The following is a 12,500-nucleotide window of genomic DNA, read 5'->3' as shown; positions in this document are numbered from 1 at the left end:
TTTACCGAAAGAACCAAGAAGATGAATCCCTGCAGTCACGAAAGAAGCTTTAAATCGAAATTTTATTATGTTTTATTTTTATTATTTTATTACTTCCCTTCTACGTGACTTTACCGAAAGAACCAAGAAGATGAATCCCTGCAGTCACGAAAGAAGCTTTAAATCGAAATTTTATTATGTTTTATTTTTATTATTTTATTACTTCCCTTCTACGTGACTTCACCGAAAGAACCAAGAAGATGAATCCCTGCAGTCACGAAAGAAGCTTTAAATCGAAATTTTATTATGTTCATTTTTTATTATTTTATTACTTCCCTTCTACGTGACTTTACCGAAAGAACCAAGAAGATGAATCCTTGCAGTCACGAAAGCTTTAAATCAAAATTTCACGCGATCTAACCCAAAAAGCCTTTAAATTACGAATAATACTGGTCGCGAAAGCCTACGTGTTAAAACAAACATCACCAAGTTTGGCGTTTGAATACATCCCAGTACGTTTACACAGTATTCACTTTAACACAGCGCTCCATACCAACACAAATAGCCCTGCCGTTCGCCACTAAGTGACTGTGACGTCACCACGGCGCCTGTGCCAGGCCACGTGCACTTCGAGGCTACCACGTGAAGTGTCGAAGGCTCGCTGCTGACAGGGGGTCACGTGACAGACCCCCGCAGGTGCCATGGGTTGGCTCACTGAGATGGCTGGAAGATGCACCACCAACAAAAGACAAAGATCCCCCGTGTAGCCTTGACAGACTGTTGGGGCAAGTGCTGTTAGCGAGCAGCACCTATGAAGGCCGGCACGGCACACGAGGGGGTGGGTGGCCAGCACCACGCCCGGCCGACTTTGTCTCCCCAGTGGCGATATTTACACACCGCACCGGGTACTCGTTTGAGGCTGAGTCGACCTAGGGGAGCGGGAATCGAACCCGAGTAGCCAGGTTCGTAGCGCAGCGCGCTAACCACTACACTACCGCTCCCCACAGACACACGCACACACAAAGCAAGTCTGACATACATATACATTCGGTAATACAGATTACAAACACCAGAATCCGTTCATCTCTTCGCTGTGGAAAATCTCGCGAGGGGCGCCAACGTGAGCATTAAACACAGACGTGTCCCGTAGCTGTACGGAGACTCGCGTTGTAAAAGCCAGCAACAACAAAAAATGATGTTAAGTTATCTGGGGTTTCGTGCCCGCCGACTGTAAAAAATTTTGGGGCAGGGCATCTGGCAAAGTCGATTCCATTGCAATATTTTAAACTAAACTATATAAAAAAAAAATACTGGTAGGAACCTCCTGGTTACACCAGCCCACAGGGGATTATTGTGTCCGTCCCTCGTGCATCCAAAAATGGGAGTGGTGGGGCTGGGTGGAGAGGGGAGGGTGGGGAGGGGCTGGGTGGGGAGGGGGTGGAGGGGCTGGGTGGGGAGGGTGGGGAGGGGCTGGGAGGGGAGGGTGGGGAGGGGCTGGGTGGGGCTGGGTGGGGAGGGGCTGGTCACCCCGTGGTGCCCTTATAAAACTCAACGTTTAACCTACTCACGCCGGCTTGTGCTCGCCCTCACAGTCGGGCATATTTGCGGAATACACCACGCCGCCGTTGACCCTGGCCATTGACCGAGCAACCCAACGTTCCTACCAGCTCCCTCCGCAGGAGGAATGTGTTTAGTTTTACCAGGTAAGGCCCCACTGAGCAGCTTCGTAGCTATTTTTCAGAAGCGGCCTGGCCATCACAAACGATCGCTCAACGGAAGTGGCTCATCATCATCACGTCGAAATTCGTAGCAGCCAAATACTCTGAACGCGTGATGTTTATTCTAAATGTGGAGGGAAAACCCGGAGAAAAATCCACGCGACCACGGGGAGGGAAAACGAGAGAGAGAGAGAGACGCAAACTCCAAATATACAGCAGCAGGAGTCAGGATCGTGATCGAACCCACGACCTCCTGTATACCGGGCGAGGTAGTTAACATCTGCTAGCCACCGTGATGATAGAGAGAGACACGCAAACTCCAAATGCACAGTAGCAGGCGTCAGGGTCGGGATCGAACCCACGACCTCCTGTACACCAGGCAAGGTAGTTAACATCTCCTAGCCACCACGGCGTCCTCTTGATCACGATGCACTTCTAAAGGCAATGCCGATGGGTCTTTTTGTTGTTGTTGCAGAATGCACAATAGAGCGAGCGCGCTTCTCACACGTTTCTGAGCGTCGTTTAAATCTTCTAGGGGGGGGGGGTTGTGGTGGTGATGGGGACAAACGTTGCCAAAAAAAAGCTACCGCTGCCGTGCGGACCGCCGCTCGCTCCCGAGTGAGTTGCGCGACGGGACGACTATTTCTGTCCGCCGATGGAACGCCGCCGACCCCTTGGGTACCGAGCGGTTTGCGCCAGTGCAGAGTGGGGAGAGAGAGCGGGAGAGAGAGAAGAGAGAGAGGAGAGAGAGGGGAGAGAGTGAGAGACTTTGACTTTTAAACAACTTTTATTGCCGCCAGCAGCAACAGCACTGGAGGCCATTCCGATATGAAATACACAAAGTCACCAGCAACACAAATAAATAAACGCTGTAAATCCACGCGCTGTGGCGCTAAATGCGCCGCGCACAACACGAAAGAAAAGCCACGTGGTGGTGGTCATCGCGCACGCCACGGTGACGAGCGAGCGTTTTAGAAGGTGAACACGAGGGTGCCGTCCACGCTGGTACAGAGAGGGGCTTGTCCGGCTCCCCAGCGTTCGAATAAGACGTGCACATCACCGGCATGTGTGTGGTACGCGTGCTCCAGCCGGAGCCGCGCCTTGAGCAGGCCCCTGAACACTGGAAGCTCCACAGAGCAGCCGTCAGTGTCACCTTGCAGCATCTTCTTCCTCGTTCTGTAACACCGCCATCTTCGCCTGAGCACAGGCGAAGTTGGCGAGGTCATGGCGCTTGTTAGCCAGGTAAGGCACCACCCCATATACGAAGCTGCTGTTGTAGAAGGGCACCCCCAGTTTCCTGAAGATGTCCAATCAAAAGGCGGAACTTTGGTTTGAGGTGCTGACAGCATAAGTACTGGTGGGACAGATCCTCCCTGGCACCGCAGGAAATGCACGAGTCTGTTACCCCCAGCGAGATTCGGCTGAGCCACACGGCCGATGGCAACGTGCAGTGTGCCAACCTCCACTGGAGGTCACCGCAGCGTTTGGCTACGTGGGAGACTTGTACGTTTGTTTCCACTGGGGGGCGGCCGCAATGAGGGGAGAGAAATCGTCATTTTGTGTCCGGTAGGTCGGCCAGGTCCCGGGAATGCAGCGCCTTGACGCAGCACGTGTAGAGCGCCTTGACGCAGCACGTGTAGAGCGCCTTGACACAGCACGTGTAGAGCGCCTTGACGCAGCACGTGTAGAGCGCCTTGACGCAGCACGTGTAGAGCGCCTTGACGCAGCACGTGTAGAGCGCCTTGACGCAGCACGTGTAGAGCGCCTTGACGCAGCACGTGTAGAGCGCCTTGACGCAGCACGTGTAGAGCGCCTTGACACAGCACGTGTAGAGCGCCTTGACACAGCACGTGTAGAGCGCCTTGACACAGCACGTGTAGAGCGCCTTGACACAGCACGTGTAGAGCGCCTTGACACAGCACGTGTAGAGCGCCTTGACACAGCACGTGTAGAGCGCCTTGACGCAGCACGTGTAGAGCGCCTTGACACAGCACGTGTAGAGCGCCTTGACACAGCCACGTGTAGAGCACCTTGACACAGCCACGTGTAGAGCGCCTTGACACAGCACGTGTAGAGCGCATTGACACAGCACGTGTAGAGCGCCTTGACACAACCACGTGTAGAGCGCATTGACACAGCACGTGTAGAGCGCCTTGACGCAGCACGTGTAGAGCGCCTTGACACAGCACGTGTAGAGCGCCTTGACACAGCACGTGTAGAGCGCCTTGACACAGCACGTGTAGAGCGCTGTGTTCGGGGCACTCTTGAGGGGCACGTCCCTGCAGCCTCGGAGCTTCAGTAGCTTGCCGGAGTCGCTGGAGAGAGAGGGAGGAGAGAGCGAGACGGAGATGCCGTGGCTGACGAACGGTCACAAACGCGGGGTGGCATTTTTAAATCCTTTATATTAAGTTCACTTGCTCGCTTGCTTGCGTGCTTGCGTGCTTGCTTGCTTGCTTAGGACCGTGCAAATTTTTCGGTCGTTTTTTAACCCACTTCCCGTGATCCAATCGAGCTGACATTTTCCACACAGACTCGTTGTGCGTGACAAGAAATTTTCGTGAAAATTTTTTTCCAAAATTTTACACTGTTTAGGGGAAAATAATTAAATATTTAATTACCAATTGCTTAATGGTGGCAGACAATCATCTGACCCATAGGTGGCAGCCATCTCAAGCCAGAGGACGAGAGGACTCTAGCCGCCACGATGCCACGCATATAAAGGATTTATAGTGAAAAACTTTGTTTTTACGGGTTAATTTTTCTTCATTGAATCAGAATGTTTATTGCCGTGGGACATTGTTGTTGTTATTGTTACCAGTACTGTACAACAAAAAAATGACGGAAACATAACAATGGGTTTGTACCGCTTTTCCTGGCAATGCAACTGAGAGGGCGTTGAGACATTGGAACACCAAACAGGGTCGCTCTTGCAAGGCAGCGACTCTGCATTCACCACACTCCGTCTGCGTGTTTTGCCACAGCAGTGAGTGGCTAATGCAGACTCGATGTCTAACCCCGGGGGACCCGTGGTGGAAATGATGATGATGGTGGTGGTGGTGATGGTCATGGTGGTAGTGATGCGGCTAATGGTGATGATGGTGGTGGTGGTAGTGATGGGGCTAATGGTGATGGTGGTGGTGATGGTGATGGTGGTAGTGATGGGGCTAATGGTGATGGTGGTGATGGTCATGGTGGTAGTGATGTGGCTAATGGTGATGGTGATGATGGTGGTAATAGTTATGACAGCGCTGGTGGGGATGATGTTGGTGATGACGATGATGGTGGTGATGATGGTGGTAGTGGTGATGACAATGGTGGTGGTGATGATGATGGTGATGACGATGATGGTGGTGATGATGGTGGTAGTGGTGATGACAATGGTGGTGGTGATGATGATGATGGTGATGACGATGATGGTGGTGATGATGGCTGTAGTGGTGATGACTATGATGATGGTGGTGGTGATGATGATGGCTGCAGTGGTGGTGGTGATGATGACGGTGATGCCGATGACGATGGTGATGATGGCTGTAGTGGTGATGACGATGATGACAATGGTGATAATGGCTGTAGTGGTGATGACGATGATGATGGTGATGGTGATGGCTATAGTGGTGATGATGACGGTGATGACGATGGTGGTGGTGGTGCAACCGCAGGAACCATGCTGGCGCGGGAGAGCATCATCCCGGAGGAGTTCCTCCTGGCGAGGCTGGCGGAGGAGTATGCGCGCCTGCCACGCTACAGCACGCGGCCACGGCGCGCCCGCTTCATCGAGAAGGTGCCCCGCTCTGTCGCTCGCTCGCTCGCTCGTTCGCTCATTCACTCTCATTCATTCACTCTCATTCATTCACTCTCATTCATTCACTCTCATTCATTCACTCTCATTCATTCACTCTCATTCATTCACTCTCATTCATTCACTCTCATTCATTCACTTTCATTCATTCACTCTCATTCATTCACTCTCATTCATTCACTTTCATTCATTCACTCTCATTCATTCACTCTCATTCATTCACTTTCATTCATTCACTCTCATTAATTCACTCTCATTCATTCACTCTCATTCATTCACTCTCATTCATTCACTCGGATCTGTCGCAGAGAAGGCGAGCGAGTCAATCATTCGCGTGGCCAATACTCCGATCACTCGTTCCCTTACAGGGAATGTGCAGGGACTCTTCTACTTACGCGCATTCGACTTACGAACTTTCAGAGATATACGAACAAACCTTGTCCCATGTTGTTGGTTCTTTTGGTAAAGTCACGTAGAAGGGAAATAATAATAATAAAATAATAAAACATAATAAGATATTTCCCTTCTACGTGACTTTACCGAAAGAACCAAGAATATGAATCCATGCAGTCACTAAACATTTAAATCGAAACCTTGTCCCGTATGTCCAGTTGCCTGTTCGGACCGAGAGTTGTAAGAACGTGCTTATGTAGAACCAGTGGCATCTACATCTACAGAACGTGAAGAACCAGTGGCATCTACATCTGCAGAACGTAAAGAACCAGTGGCATCTACATCTACAGAACTTGAAGAACCAGTGGCATCTACATCTGCAGAACATGAAGAACCAGTGGCATCTACATCTACAGAACTTGAAGAACCAGTGGCATCTACATCTGCAGAAAGTGAAAAACCAGTGGCATCTACATCTACAGAACTTGAAGAATCAGTGGCATCTACATCTACAGAACGTGAAGAACCAGTGGCATCTACATCTACAGAACGTGAAGAACCAGTGGCATCTACATCTGCAGAACGTGAAGAACCAGTGGCATCTACATCTACAGAACTTGAAGAACCAGTGGCATCTACATCTGCAGAACATGAAGAACCTGTGGCATCTACATCTGCAGAAAGTGAAAAACCAGTGGCATCTACATCTGCAGAACGTGAAGAATCAGTGGCATCTACATCTGCAGAACGTGAAGAATCAGTGGCATCTACATCTACAGAACGTGAAGAACCAGTGGCATCTACATCTACAGAACGTGAAGAACCAGTGGCATCTACATCTGCAGAACGTGAAGAACCAGTGGCATCTACATCTACAGAACTTGAAGAACCAGTGGCATCTACATCTGCAGAACATGAAGAACCTGTGGCATCTACATCTGCAGAAAGTGAAAAACCAGTGGCATCTACATCTGCAGAACGTGAAGAATCAGTGGCATCTACATCTGCAGAACGTGAAGAATCAGTGGCATCTACATCTACAGAACGTGAAGAACCAGTGGCATCTACATCTACAGAACTTAAAGAACCAGTGGCATCTACATCTGCAGAACATGAAGAACCTGTGGCATCTACATCTGCAGAACGTGAAGAACCAGTGGCATCTACATCTACAGAACTTGAAGAACCAGTGGCATCTACATCTGCAGAACATGAAGAACCTGTGGCATCTACATCTGCAGAAAGTGAAAAACCAGTGGCATCTACATCTGCAGAACGTGAAGAATCAGTGGCATCTACATCTGCAGAACGTGAAGAATCAGTGGCATCTACATCTACAGAACGTGAAGAACCAGTGGCATCTACATCTACAGAACTTAAAGAACCAGTGGCATCTACATCTGCAGAACATGAAGAACCTGTGGCATCTACATCTGCAGAAAGTGAAAAACCAGTGGCATCTACATCTGCAGAACGTGAAGAATCAGTGGCATCTACATCTGCAGAACGTGAAGAATCAGTGGCATCTACATCTACAGAACGTGAAGAACCAGTGGCATCTACATCTACAGAACGTGAAGAACCAGTGGCATCTACATCTGCAGAACGTGAAGAACCAGTGGCATCTACATCTACAGAACTTGAAGAACCAGTGGCATCTACATCTGCAGAACATGAAGAACCTGTGGCATCTACATCTGCAGAAAGTGAAAAACCAGTGGCATCTACATCTGCAGAACGTGAAGAATCAGTGGCATCTACATCTGCAGAACGTGAAGAATCAGTGGCATCTACATCTACAGAACGTGAAGAACCAGTGGCATCTACATCTACAGAACTTAAAGAACCAGTGGCATCTACATCTGCAGAACATGAAGAACCTGTGGCATCTACATCTGCAGAACGTGAAGAACCAGTGGCATCTACATCTACAGAACTTGAAGAACCAGTGGCATCTACATCTGCAGAACATGAAGAACCTGTGGCATCTACATCTGCAGAAAGTGAAAAACCAGTGGCATCTACATCTGCAGAACGTGAAGAATCAGTGGCATCTACATCTGCAGAACGTGAAGAATCAGTGGCATCTACATCTACAGAACGTGAAGAACCAGTGGCATCTACATCTACAGAACTTAAAGAACCAGTGGCATCTACATCTGCAGAACATGAAGAACCTGTGGCATCTACATCTGCAGAAAGTGAAAAACCAGTGGCATCTACATCTGCAGAACGTGAAGAATCAGTGGCATCTACATCTACAGAACTTGAAGAGCCAGTGGCATCTACATCTGCAGAACGCGAAAACCAGTGGCATCTACATCTACATGATATTATACAACTTGTAAAGCCATTCCCCGTGTTTAGTGCACATGTCGTACAACATGTTTGGAATCGACAGGAGGAAAGTTGGACTTACGAACGAATCGACTTACGAACAGACCTCTATGAACCTCACTAATTCGTAAGTAGATGAGTCCCTGTACATGTTACTTAATTCACGCAATCCCTTGAAGGGAAGGTGCGTGAGTTATTCATTCCTAATGAAGAAATGTCATGAACTCATTCAGTTTGGATTTATTCGGGATAAAGATTCAGATTTTTATTAATTCCCTAATAGAGAAGGTGTGTGGTTCAGTCATTCACTCAATCCCTTTTAGGGAAGGTACGTGAGTCATTCATTCATACAGAAGATATTCCGTCAACTCATTCATTCCCTTACAGAGAAGGTAGACTGTTCATTCATTCACTCAATCCCTTTTAGGGAAGGTACGTGAGTCATTAATTCGTACAGAAGATATCGTTAACTCATTCGTTCCCTTACAGAGAAGGTAGACCTTTCGATTTAAAGCTTTCGTGACTGCAGGGATTATCTTCTTGGTTCTTTCGGTAAAGTCACTTAGAATGGAAATAATAAAATAATAAAAATAAAACATAATAAAATAATTCTCACGACGTTTCGGCCACAACGCAAGCAGCCGTCCTCGGGTGGAGAGCAGGTCTGTCGTGACTTTACCGAAAGAACCAAGAAGAAGAAGAAGGTAGACCGTTCATTCATTAATTGAGTCGTCCATACCCTCGTAGAGGAGATGCACGCTTCGTTCATCCGCTCATTCTTTCCTTCGTAAGGGAAGGCGGCCGCGGGTGATGGCGTCCAGCGTTAAATGCGTCCGCGTGAAACTGCGACCGTCGGTCAAATATCCTGGGGGAGGAATTCCGATGAGCTGTGAAGCCACGTCTCAACGACATACACAGTGCAAAGCAAAAAAAAACCACGATAGGAGTGCAAAATACAAGCGATGGTAACGCAAATCACCCAAACACCCGACGAAAATACAAAGCAGCGCGACCATCCCCGATCCTGGCAGGCGAAGCGCACAACGGGGGAAGGGGTCACGGAGCCACAGGGGATGACCGAGCAGGGGGCACGCGACGAATCGACGCCAAGCGGTGGATGTGAGTGAGATACGATGAAGGAAAAAGTGGAGAGAGTTCTCACTTGGGAGAATCGTTTTTAGATTTTCACGGCTAGGACAACGTCGTGACTTGGACGCGGGCCACCGGCTCGCGGTGATCGCGAGAGACGGTGGCGGCGGTGGCGGTTTTGTGGGGGGGGGTGGTGGTGGTGGTTTTGGGGGTGGGGGGGTGGTGGTGGGGGGGGGGGGGTGGTGGTGGTGGGGGTGGTGGTGGGGGGTGGTGTTGGGGGGGTGGAGAGACACCCTCATCCAGCTGCGGAGAGAGCGCGTCCGACGATGACCGCTGGGCACGGTCGCCCGTTCCGCCTCGGAGGGGTTGCGCCGCGCCCAGCCACTCGCACGCCCAGAAGATGTTCCACTTAAGACGTTCCACTTAAGACGTTCCGTGTAAGGCGTTCTGCCAAAGACGTTCCACTTAAGACGTTCCACTTGAGACGTTCCACTCAAGACGTTCCAGGGAAGACGCTCCACTTAAGACATTCCGCCAAAGATGTTCCACTGAAAACGTTCCACTGAAAACGTTCCACTTAAGCCGTTCCGCTTAAGACGTTCCACTTAAGACGTTCCGCCAAAGACGTTCTGTGCGCGTCGACGACTGCGAGAGCCGACGTCGGCTGCATCCGAGCGCGCTCCGACGATGACCGTTCGGCACCCCCCCCCCTCCTGCCCCCCCCTCCTGCCCCCCCCCTCCTGCCCCCCCCCCCCCTCCTGCACCCCCCCCCTCCTGCCCCCCCCCCCTCCTGCCCCCCCCCCCTCCTGCCCCCCCCCCTCCTGCCCCCCCCCCTCCTGCCCCCCCCCCTCCTGCCCCCCCCCCCTCCTGCCCCCCCCCCCCTCCTGCCCCCCCCCCTCCTGCCCCCCCCCAGAGCGGCGCCTGCAACGTGGCGCACAAGAACATCCGCGAGCAAGGTCGCTTCCTGCAGGACGTGTTCACCACGCTGGTGGACCTGCGCTGGCCCAACACGCTCATCGTCTTCAACATGGCCTTCCTCACCACGTGGTTCCTCTTCGCCATGCTGTGGTGGCTCATCGCGTTCGCGCACGGAGACCTCGCGGGCAGCCCCACGCCGTGCGTCACCGACGTGCGCTCCTTCACCGCCGCATTCCTCTTCTCCATCGAGGTTCAGGCGAGTGGCAGCGGCGGCGACGGTGGTGGTGGCGGCGGTGATCGTGGTGGTGATGGTGGTGATGGTGGTGGTGATGGTGATGGGAGCGACGGTGGCGGTGCTGGTGGCGGCGGCGGCGGTGGTGATGGTGGTGCTGGTGATGGTGGTGGCGGCGGCGGCGACGGTGGTGGTGGTGGTGATGCTGGTGGTGATGGTGATGGTGGTGATGGCAGCGACGGTGGTGGTGCTGGTGGTGGCAGCGGCGGCGACGGTGGTGGTGATGGTGGTGGTGATGGTGGTGATGGGAGCGACGGTGGTGGTGCTGGTGGCGGTGGTGGTGATGGTGATGGCGATGGTGGTGATGGTGATGGATGGTGGTGATGGTGATGGCAGCGGTGGTGGTGATGGTGATGGCGATGGTGGTGATGGTGATGGATGGTGGTGATGGTGATGGCAGCGGCGGTGGTGGTGCTGGTGGCGGTGGTGGTGGTGGCGGTGATGACGGTAGTGGTGGCGGTGGTGGTGATGGTGGTGGCGGCGGTGGTGATAGTGATGGCGGTGGTGGCGATGGTGGTGGTGGAAGTGGTGCTGGTGGCGGTGGTGGCGGTGGTGGTGATGGTGGTGGCGGCGGTGGTGATAGTGATGGCGGTGGTGGCGATGGTGGTGGTGGAAGTGGTGCTGGTGGCGGTGGTGGTGGTGGCGGTGATGACGGTAGTGGTGGCGGTGGTGGTGATGGTGGTGGCGGCGGTGGTGATAGTGGTGGCGGTGGTGGCGGTGGTGGTGGTCTCTAGGCTCTATCTTTTAAATCATTTCGATTGAAAACTCAATTCTATAAAACAGATTTGTGTGTTTTAGTGTTTGTTGTCCTTCCTCCGCACCTCCCATTAGCACGGTTGGCTACGTACGGCGCGAAAGAAGTTCAACACACGTGCATCTGCTCACCACGTGGCATGAGTTGTTTTTCATTTCTTGGTGCAGGGTGGCCCGTGAACATTTGTCGATTGTTGGCAGCACCACCAAGGACAAAGGTCCCCTGCATAGCCTTGACAGGTTTCTCTGTGGGTTAGATCGCTGCCCAACAAAGCCTACAACAGCCGGCAATGTCTCATCGAACTCACCAGGCTCACACGGCCTGCTCTAGGCTGCGTCATCCGAGATCTGGGTGACCACTGACACGTAGGGGCATGCGTTCAATCAATGTTGCTGAGCCAGTATTTACAGGTAGGGGGGGGGGCATCCCCTCCAGCAATGAGACATGATAGAGGAGTTGTTAGTAAGTGAGGACTTGTTCCTTGATTTTTATTCGAGGCGTGTGCGGCGATGGCGCAGCCGTCGATCGAGGGTCGAATTCGAACCGCGTCGCGTGATCGGCATCGCGCTCGCTGAAGGTGTTGATGCCTTCAGGGAAGTCGTGTGCTGTAAACGCAACTGCGCACAATTCTGTGAGTCACTTATAACCGCTTTGCCGTTACTTATTGCCAATTATGGACTCAGACTATTGTCCTATCATCTCATAGAGTCCCTGGCACGTAGTAATATGCTGCACAGTGGCAGTGGGGGGGGTCGCAACATGCCGATGTATTACTAATGCCGGTAGGAACCTCCTGGTTACACCAGCCCACAGGGGATTATTGTGTCCGTCCGTCGTGTAGGGAGGGGCTGGGTGGGGAGGGGAGGGGCTGGATGGGGAGGGGAGGATGGGGAAGTATCGGGGTGGGGAGGGTGGGGAGGGGCTGGGTGGGGAGGGTGGGGCTGGTCACCCCCGTGGTGCCCTTGTAAAACTCAACGTTTAACCTACTCACGCCGGCTTGTGCCCGCCGTCACAGTCGGGCATATTTGCGGAATACACCACGCCGCCGTTGACCCTGGCCATTGACCGAGCAACCCAACGTTCCTACCAGCTCCCTCCGCAGGAATGTGTTAAACCCCAATGATCCGATCGAAATTACCCACCACCACCAACAACACCACCACCAACAACACCACCAGCACCACCACCAACAACACCACCACCACCAACACCACCACCAAC

General features: G+C 52.2%; 1 protein-coding gene across 1 annotated transcript in view; it reads left to right on the top strand.

Annotated features, from left to right (window-relative positions):
* LOC144727901 (ATP-sensitive inward rectifier potassium channel 11-like) overlaps window positions 1–12,500 on the top strand; it is a 19,021-nt gene that overhangs the window by 6,028 nt on the left and 493 nt on the right. Inside the window, exons 2-3 of the mRNA XM_078607038.1 lie at window positions 5,357–5,478; window positions 10,229–10,526. Of these exons, the coding sequence (XP_078463164.1) occupies window positions 5,362–5,478; window positions 10,229–10,526 (415 nt within the window). The 5' untranslated portion in view covers window positions 5,357–5,361. The remainder of the gene's footprint in view (window positions 1–5,356; window positions 5,479–10,228; window positions 10,527–12,500) is intronic.

The sequence above is a fragment of the Lampetra planeri genome, chromosome 27 (genome assembly GCF_965212315.1).
Source record: "Lampetra planeri chromosome 27, kcLamPlan1.2.h2, whole genome shotgun sequence".
Taxonomy (NCBI): Eukaryota; Metazoa; Chordata; class Hyperoartia; order Petromyzontiformes; family Petromyzontidae; genus Lampetra; species Lampetra planeri.
Note: the sequence above shows the minus strand (reverse complement) of the source record. Positions and strands in the feature narration are given on the sequence as shown.